The sequence below is a fragment of the Schistocerca piceifrons genome, chromosome 4, assembly GCF_021461385.2.
Source record: "Schistocerca piceifrons isolate TAMUIC-IGC-003096 chromosome 4, iqSchPice1.1, whole genome shotgun sequence".
Classification (NCBI taxonomy): Eukaryota; Metazoa; Arthropoda; class Insecta; order Orthoptera; family Acrididae; genus Schistocerca; species Schistocerca piceifrons.
In genome coordinates, this window is record NC_060141.1 from 4,860,946 (window position 1) to 4,873,226 (window position 12,281).

Below are 12,281 nucleotides of genomic sequence, written 5' to 3' on the forward strand. Positions count from 1 at the left end.
GACAATAACAACAGACCAGGACCAATATGGATCACACGTCAAGGGTTTGCTGATCAATTTCATTCACCACAATTGGCTATCTTTTCTCCAGCTCCCATTTTTGGAGGAATTCACAACACCCATTGTGAAGTCCTCAAAAGGCAGCCACAGGACAAAGAAACTTACCTCCTCCTTTTCTGAAATCTTTTGGATTACAGGAAGTTTCTAGTTTTGTCTTAATTGATCTAACAATTCTGTTATGCTGGCTTTTCATTCTACCACTCTTCCATGGAGCTATACGTCAGCTCACCTCTCCTCAAACAGGCCACATCTCTAACCTCTCCAGCATGCATTCACAAAAATACATTCACAATGAGTCCACTTTGCTGCAAAATGTGTCAGTATGGCACATGGTGCTGGTCACACCAGTTATGCTTGACAGAGGCTCCACTCAAGGGTAAACACTCTTAGCACTCGCGCATTCCACGTATCTGTCATACTGCTTCCACCCGAAAGACCTCTCATTCTGTACCATACAGTCACTATTTCTTCTTCAACTGACTCTGCAAACACATCAAGATTATTGAATTTAGATGAATGGTACCTATGATTTATTAGCATCCTCCTTTAAACTAACAGTCCTATTAAAAACTAAAGAACCATCTTTTGTGTCTGGGTCAACAGAAAAGAAACCCAATCTCTCAAACTGGAATTTGTCAAAAACTCTAGCTTTTGACACAGAAACATCTGCATATGCATTCAGTATCTTCAGCGAATCTTTGTTACAGTCCGATAGGAACCCTCCTGGCACCTCATTGGGGTCTTCTGGATTTTTATGTTTAAACAGCATGTCATACAAACGAACTTGCACAGGAATATGATGCGACACCCAATGAATAAACGCCTTCGGTTTAAATTCTGTTGAAGGTTGACACTGTACTTCCAATTCAGTTACATTGCCGACACTATTTTTAATGGCCCTTACCACAGAAATAACGTAACCGGCATGTCGCAGGCCGACCGGTTGAGAATTTGTCAGTCTTCTGTATCCTTTCTCGTCCTCTTCTCTGTAGTCACTTCTCTCAATAAACACTTCCTTATCAAATGGAACAAAATGGCTTCCTCGGTCTGGTTCACTGGGGAAATTGGGAACTTTAACTTGAGTACTCTCAGAATATGGAAAGTTGAGGATCTTCACTTTCAACGGTTCCAGAACTACCATAGCTCGTGGAGCAGTAGTATTTAAAGAATCTCTGACACATGCCTCGAGCATCTGAGGATCGACTACAGATGTCGCACCTGTAACTCCTACCTGAGCACAAAAATTGTTTATAGCTTCCGGTGGGAACCCTCGTCTTCTCAGTGCAGTTAAAGTAAAGAGACGTGGATCGTCCCAATCGTTTACAATACCCTCCTCAATTAGCTTTGCAATTTTACGTTTGGATACTACGGTGTAATTCAGATTCAAGCGTCCGTATTCCCACTGCACAGGGCAGTAAATGTCCAGCGCATTGCAAAGCCAGTAATACGAGGAACGGCGATTCTGAAATTCTTTTGTACATAAAGAATGAGTTATGTTTTCGATAGAGTCACATAAACAGTGAGTGTAGTCGTATGTCGGATATATGCACCATTTGTCTCCTGTTCTATGGTGAGGCAAAAACTTAATTCTGTATGCGACTGGGTCTTGTTTCCCTTCTTCCAATGTCACTTTCATTCTAAGTGTCGCTTTGCCCTCATCTATTTTTCCTTTACGCATATCCTCAAACAGTTTAAGACTTTCTTCAACTGGCCGATTTCTCCACGGAGAAAGTGGGGCGTTAATGCCTTTGATCTCATCTGAACTCTGGTGACAAACATATGCTAAATCCTTTTTTATAAGTTCTATTGCCCACTTGTATAACTGATCAAAGTAATCGGACGAATGAGTAATCTGAAATGGCTTGTATCCTAGCCAGTTCACCATTTCTCTGATGCCCACAAAGAATTTCTCCTCTTCCTTTTCTGGATTTGTGTCGTCATATCGCAAGAAGCAAACACCCTCGTGAGCTGCAGCATAACCAAAATTAATGTTGATAGCTTTTGCGTGACCAATATGTAAAATTCCATTAGGCTCTGGTGGAAACCTTGTCCTCACTTGTCCACCGGTAACCTTCAGATGATCTTTGAGAATGTTAAAAGTGTTTGGTGTAATGACATAGCCTTCTGTTTTGTAATTTTCTCCAGGTTTGTGGAAATTTAATTTTTTCATAATATCTCCTATAGAAGCACTTTCAATTTCATTTTTTGCATCAGCAGTCTTCTCAATTTCTTTCGTCTTCACCAAATTGCTTCCCTTTTTTGCGCTTTTAACTTTCTTATCTGATTTATTGTGGCTTAACAAGTCAGCTTCTGTTTTAGGGCCTAATAAATCTAAAATCTGAATGTCCACTTCATTTCTAAGTGCTTTTCCGTCAGCCCATTTTAAGCGTTTCCTCACCTCTTGCATAATAATTCCTAAATTGAACTGATACCTCTTTTCTAATAATTCATTTTTATGAGCAGCAATGATTTCTTCGACTGAATTTTCAATTTCTTCTGGAGTTATGACCACACCGACGCCACAGGCTTCTTCAAAGGAAGACAGGTTTAATTCATCTTTGAGATGAGACAGTAAATACTCTAATGCTGCATCAAGTCTCTCATTCGAATCAATTTTTCTGGAGTAAATGTAATTCACAATCATGGGTATATGGTGAGCAGTTTGTTTTTTAATTTTACTAGCTAGCTGGTAGAGGAGCATTTTACTTTCATCTGGTACACCACCCAATTTCTCTGCTTCATCAACTGCTTGTTTCAAGTTTTGCGTTATTGTTTCATTCTTTATTGTTTCCTTTGCTTTCTGCTCACTGAGCCCCAGAGATACAAAAGTTTCAATTAATTTATTTTGCTCAATCATTCTTGATGTGAAATTGTTTACATGTGTCCCTCCTTATACCAGTCTCCTGAAACAAAAGAGAAATATACTATAAATTAAAATATACACATTACTACAACAGATGGCTACAGTATTTTTAATTTGAAAGCTGGATGATTAGGTATTGCTCTCTAATCTTCACAGATTTTCCACATAAGGAATAAAATTCCAATTAGAATTTGCTCCATTTAGGATGAGGCCAAAAAATGGTCAAGTCATATATTAATTTGTCTATAGAGAACAGTGAGGTCACGCGATATCATTTATCTATATAGGTCACACAAACACAACTTTACATGAAGCTACGTAAGGGCTTGTTCACAACAAAATTTATAACACGTTACTGTATAAACAGTATTTCAAGTTGTTATGATAATGCATATCCATGCTAATAACAGATCTGTAACACTCGTAAATGTGTGTCTGTCTTTGAACATGCTTATCTCCAAAGCTACTACAGTTTTTGCAGGTAACTTGAATACAGCTTTGGGCAATGTATAGGCTTTACTTCATCAAACTGGGTAACAGAAAAAAGATATCCATACATATTATAAAAATTTATATACACTGCTGGCCACCGTAAATGCAACACTAAGAAAGACAAGAGGTAGCACAACAAAATTTATTTTGTAGATAACATGTTGACCAAGTATCAAATGATTACATTTACAGACGTCTGTGACATGTGGTTCCTGCCAGAATCAGTAGCCAGAGTAGCCGCCATTGTTGGAGATCACCGCTGCCACACGTCTCGGCATTGAGTCAAAGAGACATTGGATGTGTTCCTGGGGTACAGCAGCCCAAGCAGCTTCCACACGTTGCCAAAGACCATCTGGTGTGGCAGCTGGGGATGTAATCTGGGTCACTCGTTGAGCAACCATGGACCACATGTTTTCTATCGGCAAAAGACCCGGAGAGCGAGCCGGCCAGGGAAGCAATTCAATCTGGTTATTGACGAAGAACCTCTGGACAATGCGTGCCACGTGTGGTCGCGCATTATCCTGTTGAAATATGGCTGTGGCCGAGCCCTGAAGGTAAGGAAGGACAACTGGCTCCAGCACCTCGGATATGTAGTGCCGGCTATTTAAAGTACCGGCAATGCGTACGAGAGTAATATCCAATACCGCCCCATACCATAATACCCGGTGCAAAACCAGTGTGGCGGTGCATAATGCAGCTGTCCAGCATCCTCTCTCCACGGTCTCTCCACACTCGAATCCGACGATCGTGGTCGACCACGTCGGTCCGTCGTACCCTCCTGCATCCAACGGTCACATATCCGCATTACAGTTGTTTGGTTTCGTCCAACACGACTAGCGATTTCTCTGTATGATAATCCACAATCTCGGTAAGCCACTATCCTTCCTCTGTCGAACTCGGATACTTGATCAAACGATGTTCGCTGTTGTCTACGAGGCATAACTGATCGTCTTGTGAAACAACCAAAAGGTAAACACACGTGCCGAACGTACACTCGTCGAAATCGCCAAGCCTTAAATGGCGCTATGAGGTGGCACCACAGGCGCGCGTGATGTGCGTCTGCGCTGAAATTCTAATCAGTTGCATATCTCATCGCTGCAAACGCATGGTGTAAATTTCACTTGATTCGGATGCTTCCTTCAGGGTGTTGCATTTATGGTGGCCAGCAGTGTATGTTCCACATCTCCTCTGAAACCCCTGTGCTAATTTCAACCAAACTTAGTACAAACTTCGCTTGCTGTTAGGAAAAAGTCAACTGTAGGGGTAAGAACTACCTACCCATCAAAGGGGTGGGGGGGGGGGGGGGGGGGGAAGGTGAAAAAGAAGTGTAGGACAAGATACACAAATACCCATAATTTATTCATCCAGTATTTGAGAAAGAGAGCAATTGGTGACTTGCTACAAAGTTTACACGTAACTTCAAACCTACGAAACATTTTCCTGCTGACACCCGCCACAAAATTTTGAAAGGGAAAGAAGTTAATCACTTACATTTTCAGTGTTCATGTAGTACAACTACCTGACATTTTTTTCATTACTAACTGTATTCATGACATTTTGCAGATGAATGTTCACATATATCACTGAATGTGATTGAAAAATTATGTCATTGTACTGTACCTGCAAAATCATGCCACTGTATGACACATACGATTTCGATGAATTTTGGTAACACGATAGCTCGAACCCTGAGGAAGAACACAGCCTACTTTGGGAAGTTTGTAGTACACGATACTTATTGGCTTGAAGAATATTACGTGAATTAGGGGAAAAAATTTACTCTTTACTTTTGAATTTCATCATATTTGTGAAAATGTTTTTTTTTGGGTTCATATGTGCTACATGAAACTTATCCAAGTAATGAATACAATCTTCAGTGTGTTTAATCTATACGTTCACACTACTTCAATAGCAGGGATGCATAGATGTGCACTCCTGGCCCTGCCCCTCTGTACACACTGCTCAGCACGTCATGCGCTGTGCTTACCCAAACAGGCAGACACGCGAGGGCAGCTGATGTTATTGCACATACAGCAGCTTACTTGGTCACCATCACTCACCACAACAAAACTACTGATATGCGAGTAACGCCTAGTAATAAATAAATCTGGTTGCCAACCATCACCAGGGAGCAGCATTCTACATCTACATCCATACTCCGCAAGCCACCCGACGGTGTGTGGCGGAGGGTACCTTGAGTACCTCTATCGGTTCTTCCTTCTATTCCAGTCTCGTATTGTTCGTGGAAAGAAGGATTGTCGGTATGCCTCTTTGTGGGCTCTAATCTCTCTGATTTTATCCTCATGGTCTCTTCGCGAGATATACGTAGGAGGGAGCAATATACTGCTTGACTCTTCGGTGAAGGTATGTTCTCGAAACTTTGACAAAAGCCCGTACCGAGCTACTGAGTGCCTCTCTTGCAAAGTCTTCCACTGAAGTTTATCTATCATCTCCATAAGGCTTTCGCGATTTCTAAATGATCCTGTAACGAAGCGCGCTGCTCTCCGTTGGATCTTCTCTATATCTTCTATCAACCCTATCTGGTACGGATCCCACACTGCTGAGCAGTATTCAAGCAGTGGGCGAACAAGCGTACTGTAACCTACTTCCTTTGTTTTCAGATTGCATTTCATTAGGATTCTTCCAATGAATCTCAGTCTGGCATCTGCTTTACCGACGATCAACATTATATGATCATTCCATTTTAAATCACTCCTAATGCGTACTCCCAGATAATTTATGGTATTAACTGCTTCCAGTTGCTGACCTGCTATTTTGTAGCTAAATGATAAAGGATCTATCTTTCTGTGTATTCGCAGCACATTACACTTGTCTACATTGAGATTCAATTGCCATTCCTTGCACCATGCGTCAATTCGCTGCAGATCCTCCTGCATTTCAGTACAATTTTCCATTGTTACAACTTCTCGATACACCACAGCATCATCTGCAAAAAGCCTCAGTGAACTTCCGATGTCATCCACAAGGTCATTTATGTACATTGTGAATAGCAACGGTCCTATGACACTCCCCTGCGACACACCTGAAATCACTCTTACTTCGGAAGACTTCTCTCCATTGAGAATGACATGCTGCGTCCTGTTATCTAGGAACTCCTCAATCCAATCACACAATTGGTCTGATAGTCCATATGCTCTTACTTTGTTCATTAAACGACTGTGGGGAACTGTATCGAACACCTTGCGGAAGTCAAGAAACACGGCATCTACCTGTGAACCCGTGTCTATGGCCCTCTGAGTCTCGTGGACGAATAGCGCGAGCTGGGTTTCACATGACCGTCTTTTTCGAAACCCATGCTGATTCCTACAGAGTAGATTTCTAGTCTCCAGAAAAGTCATTATACTCGAACACAATACATGTTCCAAAATTCTACAACTGATCGACGTTAGAGATATAGGTCTATAGTTCTGCACATCTGCTCGACGTCCCTTCTTGAAAACGGGGATGACCTGTGCCCTTTTCCAATCCTTTGGAACACTACGCTCTTCTAGAGACCTACGGTACACCGCTGCAAGAAGGGGGGCAAGTTCCTTCGCGTACTCTGTGTAAAATTGAACTGGTATCCCATCAGGTCCAGAGGCCTTTCCTCTTTTGAGCGATTTTAATTGTTTCTCTATCCCTCTGTCGTCTATTTCGATATCTACCATTTTGTCATCTGTGCGACAATCTAGAGAAGGAACTACAGTGCAATCTTCCTCTGTGAAACAACTTTGGAAAAAGACATTTAGTATTTCGGCCTTTAGTCTGTCATCCTCTGTTTCAGTACCATTTTCGTCACAGAGTGTCTGGACATTTTGTTTTGATCCACCTACCGCTTTGACATAAGACCAAAATTTCTTAGGATTTTCTGCCAAGTCAGTACATAGAACTTTACTTTCGAATTCATTGAACGCCTCTCGCATAGCCCTCCTCACACTACATTTCGCTTCGCGTAATTTTTGTTTGTCTGCAAGGCTTTGGCTATGTTTATGTTTGCTGTGAAGTTCCCTTTGCTTCCGCAGCAGTTTTCTAACTCGGTTGTTGTACCACGGTGGCTCTTTTCCATCTCTTACGATCTTGCTTGGCACATACTCATCTAACGCATTATGTACGACGGTTTTGAACTTTGTCCACTGATCCTCAACACTATCTGTACTTGAGACAAAACTTTTGTGTTGAGCCAACAGGTACTCTGAAATCTGCTTTTTGTCACTTTTTCTACACAGAAAAATCTTCCTATCCTTTTTAATATTCCTATTTACGGCTGAAATCATCGATGCCGTAACCGCTTTATGATCACTGATTCCCTGTTCTGCGTTAACTTTTTCAAATAGTTCGGGTCTGTTTGTCACCAGAAGGTCTAATATGTTATCCCCACGAGTCGGTTCTCTGTTTAACTGCTCAAGGTAGTTTTCAGATAAAGCACTTAAAAAAATTTCAATGGATTCTTTGTCCCTGCCACCCGTTATGAACGTCTGAGTCTCCCAGTCTATATCCGGCAAATTAAAATCTCCACCCAGAACTATAACATGGTGGGGAAATCTACTCGAAATATTTTCCAAATTATCCTTCAGGTGCTCAGCCACAACAGCTGCTGAGCCAGGGGGCCTATAGAGACATCCAATTACCATGTCTGGGCATGCTTTAACCGTGACCTTCACCCAAATTATTTCACATTTCGGATCTCCGTCAATTTCCTTCGATACTATTGCATTTCTTATCGCTATAAACACGCCTCCCCCTTCACTGTCCAGCCTGTCTCTGCGGTATACATTCCAATCTGAGTTTAGGATTTCATTACTGTTTACGTCTGGTTGCAGCCAACTTTCTGTCCCTAGTACTATATGGGCGTTGTGACCGTTTATTAATGAGAGCAGTTCTGGGACCTTTCTATAGACGCTCCTGCAGCACATTAATATTGTTATTCCCTGTTGCATTTTGCCTACTCCTACATTGCTGCGTCTCAGGAGGCGTCTTGTCGGGCCTAGGGAGGGAATTCTCTAACCTAAAAAACCCACATGTGCACTCCACACGTACTCCGCTACCCTTGTAGCCGCTTCCGGCGTGTAGTGCACGCCTGACCTATTCAGGGGGACCCTACATTTCTCCACCCGATAGCGGAGGTCGAGAAATTAGCACCCCAGATCTCCGCAGAATCGTCTGAACCTCTGGTTTAAGCCTTCCACTCGGCTCCAAACCAGAGGACCGCGATCGGTTCTGGGAACGATAGTTAGCTCTGATTCCATCCTGCGAGCGAGGCTTTCTGCCTTCACCAATTCCGCCAACCGCCTGTACGAACTGAGGATGACCTCTGAACCCAGACGGCAGGAGTCATTGGTGCCGACATGAGCAACAATTTGCAGTCGGGTGCACCCAGTGCTCTCTATCGCCTCCTCCACATCTCGGATGAGACCCCCCGGCAAGCAGACAGAGTGAACACTGGCCTTCTTCCCCGACCTCCCCGCTATTTCCCTAAGGGGCTCCATCACCCGCCTAACGTTGGAGCTCCCAATAACTAATAAACCCGTCCCCCCGTGTGCCTGCTCAGACCTTGCTGAAGGAGCAGCCACATGTCCACTCACAGGCAGAGCGGGCGATGCCACACGGCCAGCCTCCACATTGACCCTCCGCCTCGTGCGCCGCTGAACCCGCCACTCCCCTTGGGGAGAGGGTGGCTCAACCGCGCCCAGTACACGCGAAGATGTCTCGACAGCAGGGACAGTGGATGAAGCATATAACACCTGGGGTGTACCTTGCGACGCACCAGACTCCCCACTGCCGCTACACTCCGAGGCAGCAGCCTGAAGACGGCTGACCGCGGCCATCAACACGCTCAGCTGTTCGCGAACAGTGGCCAGCTCCTCCTGCATCCGTACACAGCAGTCACACATCCTATTCATCCTGAGGAATCAATTTACTGAAGAGAGTTAATCAACCTTTAACTAGACTGCTAATTCACTAAAGGCGGCTGTTTATTCACTAAACTGTGATTGCTAGGCACTTCTTGTAGAAAACAATGAAAATAGCACTACCTGTCTGTGGTCTGTATTGCAAACAAACACTAGCACTACTGGCACTATGGTTGACTAAAGGGACTCTCTCTGACTGTATTAAAAAAAAACACGAAATCTATGGAACTATTAATAGCACTCGACAATTAAAGCTTCCTAAAACCAAATACACACGGAAGAAGAAGTGACAAGTAAGAAAAATACAGTTAATACTTAAATTAAGGTAGCTCGCTGCACAGCAGATGTGAAGCAGACAGCAGTTACGACGACACTGACTCTACTGGCACTATGGCTGACTAAAGGGACTCTCTCTGACTGTATTCAAAACAAACACGAAATCTATGGAACACTATTAATAGCACCCGACAATTGAAGCTTCCTAAAAGCAAATACACACGGAAGAAGAAGTGACAAGTAAGAAAAATACAGTTAATACTTAAATTAAGGTAGCTCGCTGCACAGCAGACGTGAAGCAGACGGCAGTTACGACGACACTGACTCTACTGGCACTATGGCTGACTAAAGGGACTCTCTCTGACTGTATTCGAAGAGCCCTTGAAACATTGGCAATGGAGATTCTATCATTTCCTCCACAAACAGTCTGAATGGCTGCTAAGCATTGCATCAGAGCCAAGAGGTACCATGAACATGCGAAACTTAAACCAATATCAAATCTTAAGCTCAGGACCTTGTGTGAATTTCTGATTTTTTAAGTGTGCCTATGTCAGTTGCTAAGTGGACAAATGTCAGACAAGAAATCCACAGGTTCAGCATTAAACTGTCAATAGGTCTTAGGATTTTGTCACTTACAACATATTTCACCTCGAGAAATAATTTGTATACGTGAAAAATATCGTGTTGCATTGTGGCTCAAATCCACATTAACCTGCTGGTTCCTAGGTAACTGGTTGGGTAAGTCACGTGAGAGATAGGATGATTAAAAGGGTTTACCACATCCAATAGGACCATGCCCACTGCAATGTTCAAGCTGATCTTCAGGTTGAGAACATAATTATCTTTATGTGACACGCATTATTCATTTGCAAAGAAATGACTGTCTGCTAGTCAGTTATCAATATCACAAAAATGAATTTTGTTTGCAGCAAGCTTTTACTGAATTTATTTAATGATGATAATGATGATGATGATGATGATAATAATAATAATAATAATAATAATAATAATAATAATAATAATAATAATAATAAAAACACCAAAAAACTGTAGGAAAATATCCAGCACACAGATTCACCAACAGAAACGGACTGAGATTTATTGAACTATGCCAACAAAATAATCTAAAAATAATGTCTACATCTTTGAGAAAAAAACCTAGAAAACAAAAGACCTGGAGGTCCCCCATACAAGAGATCGGCGAATATCAGATTGACCACATTGCCATCTCCTATTTCGTACAGAAAGAGATCCATGATGTCCAAGTCCGCAGAGGGGCGAACATTGACTCAGACCACTACTTAACACGCATTAAAGTGAAATTCACCCCAAAAAAATTCTATCCGAAGAAAACACACATGATGAAATTTGACACACGAACAATCAAAGAAACCAATCTGAAGGAGGAGTGGGAAAAGGAACCAGCTGACTCTTGGGAAAAATTTCGAACAAAAATTACAAAGAAGGCAAAAGAACTGATCCCATTGAAAAAGAACACAAAACACCCCTGGTGGGACTCTGGATGTGAAAAAGCGCTGGAAGAAAAAAAAAAGCCTTTCTGAAGTATAACAGTAAAAAATCCCCAGAAAATCTAGATCACTTCCACAACACCAGAAGACAAGTGACAAAAACAATCAGACAAGTCAAGAGGAAGTACCTCAAGGAACAGTGTGAGTCTATTGAAGAAAATTTCCGTAACTATAATGTACGAGACTTCTATAAGACCTTTGCTGGGAGAATCAATGGATACAGCTCACGAAATCTATGTTTCAGAAAACCAGATGGAAAACTAGTGCTCACAAATCGGGAAAATTGTGAGGAGCTGGCAAGATACTTTTCCGGACTCCTCAATTGCCCTGAACCTTCTTCAAGATTCCCTCAAGAAACTGCTATCTACACAAATCCAGAATCCCCACCACCTACACTAGAGGAGATCCAAAGACATATTCATAGACTGAAAAACGACAAGGCATCCGGAGAAGATAATATCACTGCAGAACTACTTAAAAATCTTGGACCAAATTCCCTCAAAGAACTCACTCAAATCATCACAGACATTTGGCAGACAGAAAAACTACCAGAAGATTGGAAATGCGCCCTAATTCATCCACTGCATAAAAAGGGAGACATGGCAGATATAAACAACTATCGAGGAATTTCCCTTCTCCAAGTCACTTATAAAATCCTCTCAGCTTGTCTTCTTCAACGAACACAAGAACAACTCGAACACAGTATTGGTGAATACCAAGCTGGCTTTCGCCCTCACCGATCCTGTGCAGAACAAATTTTCAATTTGAAGACAACACTAAAATACAAAGCAGTCAGAAACAGTCCGATCATTTGTTCCTTTGTTGATTTCACAAAGGCTTATGATTCAATCGATAGGCAATCTCTCTTTATTATCCTTGAGGAGCTAGGACTCGATCCGAAAACCCTAAACCTTATCAAAGAAACGCTCACAAACACAACTTCTAAGATAAAATTCCTGGGTGAAATATCAGAGCCCTTCCTGATCAAAACCGGCGTGAGACAAGGTGACGGCTTGTCTCCACTTCTCTTCAACCTTGTCTTAGACAAAGTCATCCGAGAATGGGAAAAAGAACTGAAGAATCAAAATTACTGGAAGCCTATACAACTAGGAAGATCTAAAGATGGTATTAATATAATAGAGTATAATAGAG

The 12,281-nt window shown here is 42.2% G+C and overlaps 1 protein-coding gene across 1 annotated transcript in view; it reads right to left on the reverse strand.

The window, feature by feature from the left end:
• Positions 1–405: 405 nt before the first annotated feature.
• LOC124794949 (probable glutamine--tRNA ligase) overlaps positions 406–12,281 on the reverse strand; it is a 33,530-nt gene continuing 21,654 nt past the window's right edge. The window contains exon 2 of the mRNA XM_047258662.1: positions 406–2,963. Coding sequence (XP_047114618.1) covers positions 584–2,917 — 2,334 coding nt within the window. The 5' untranslated portion in view covers positions 2,918–2,963 and the 3' untranslated portion in view covers positions 406–583. The remainder of the gene's footprint in view (positions 2,964–12,281) is intronic.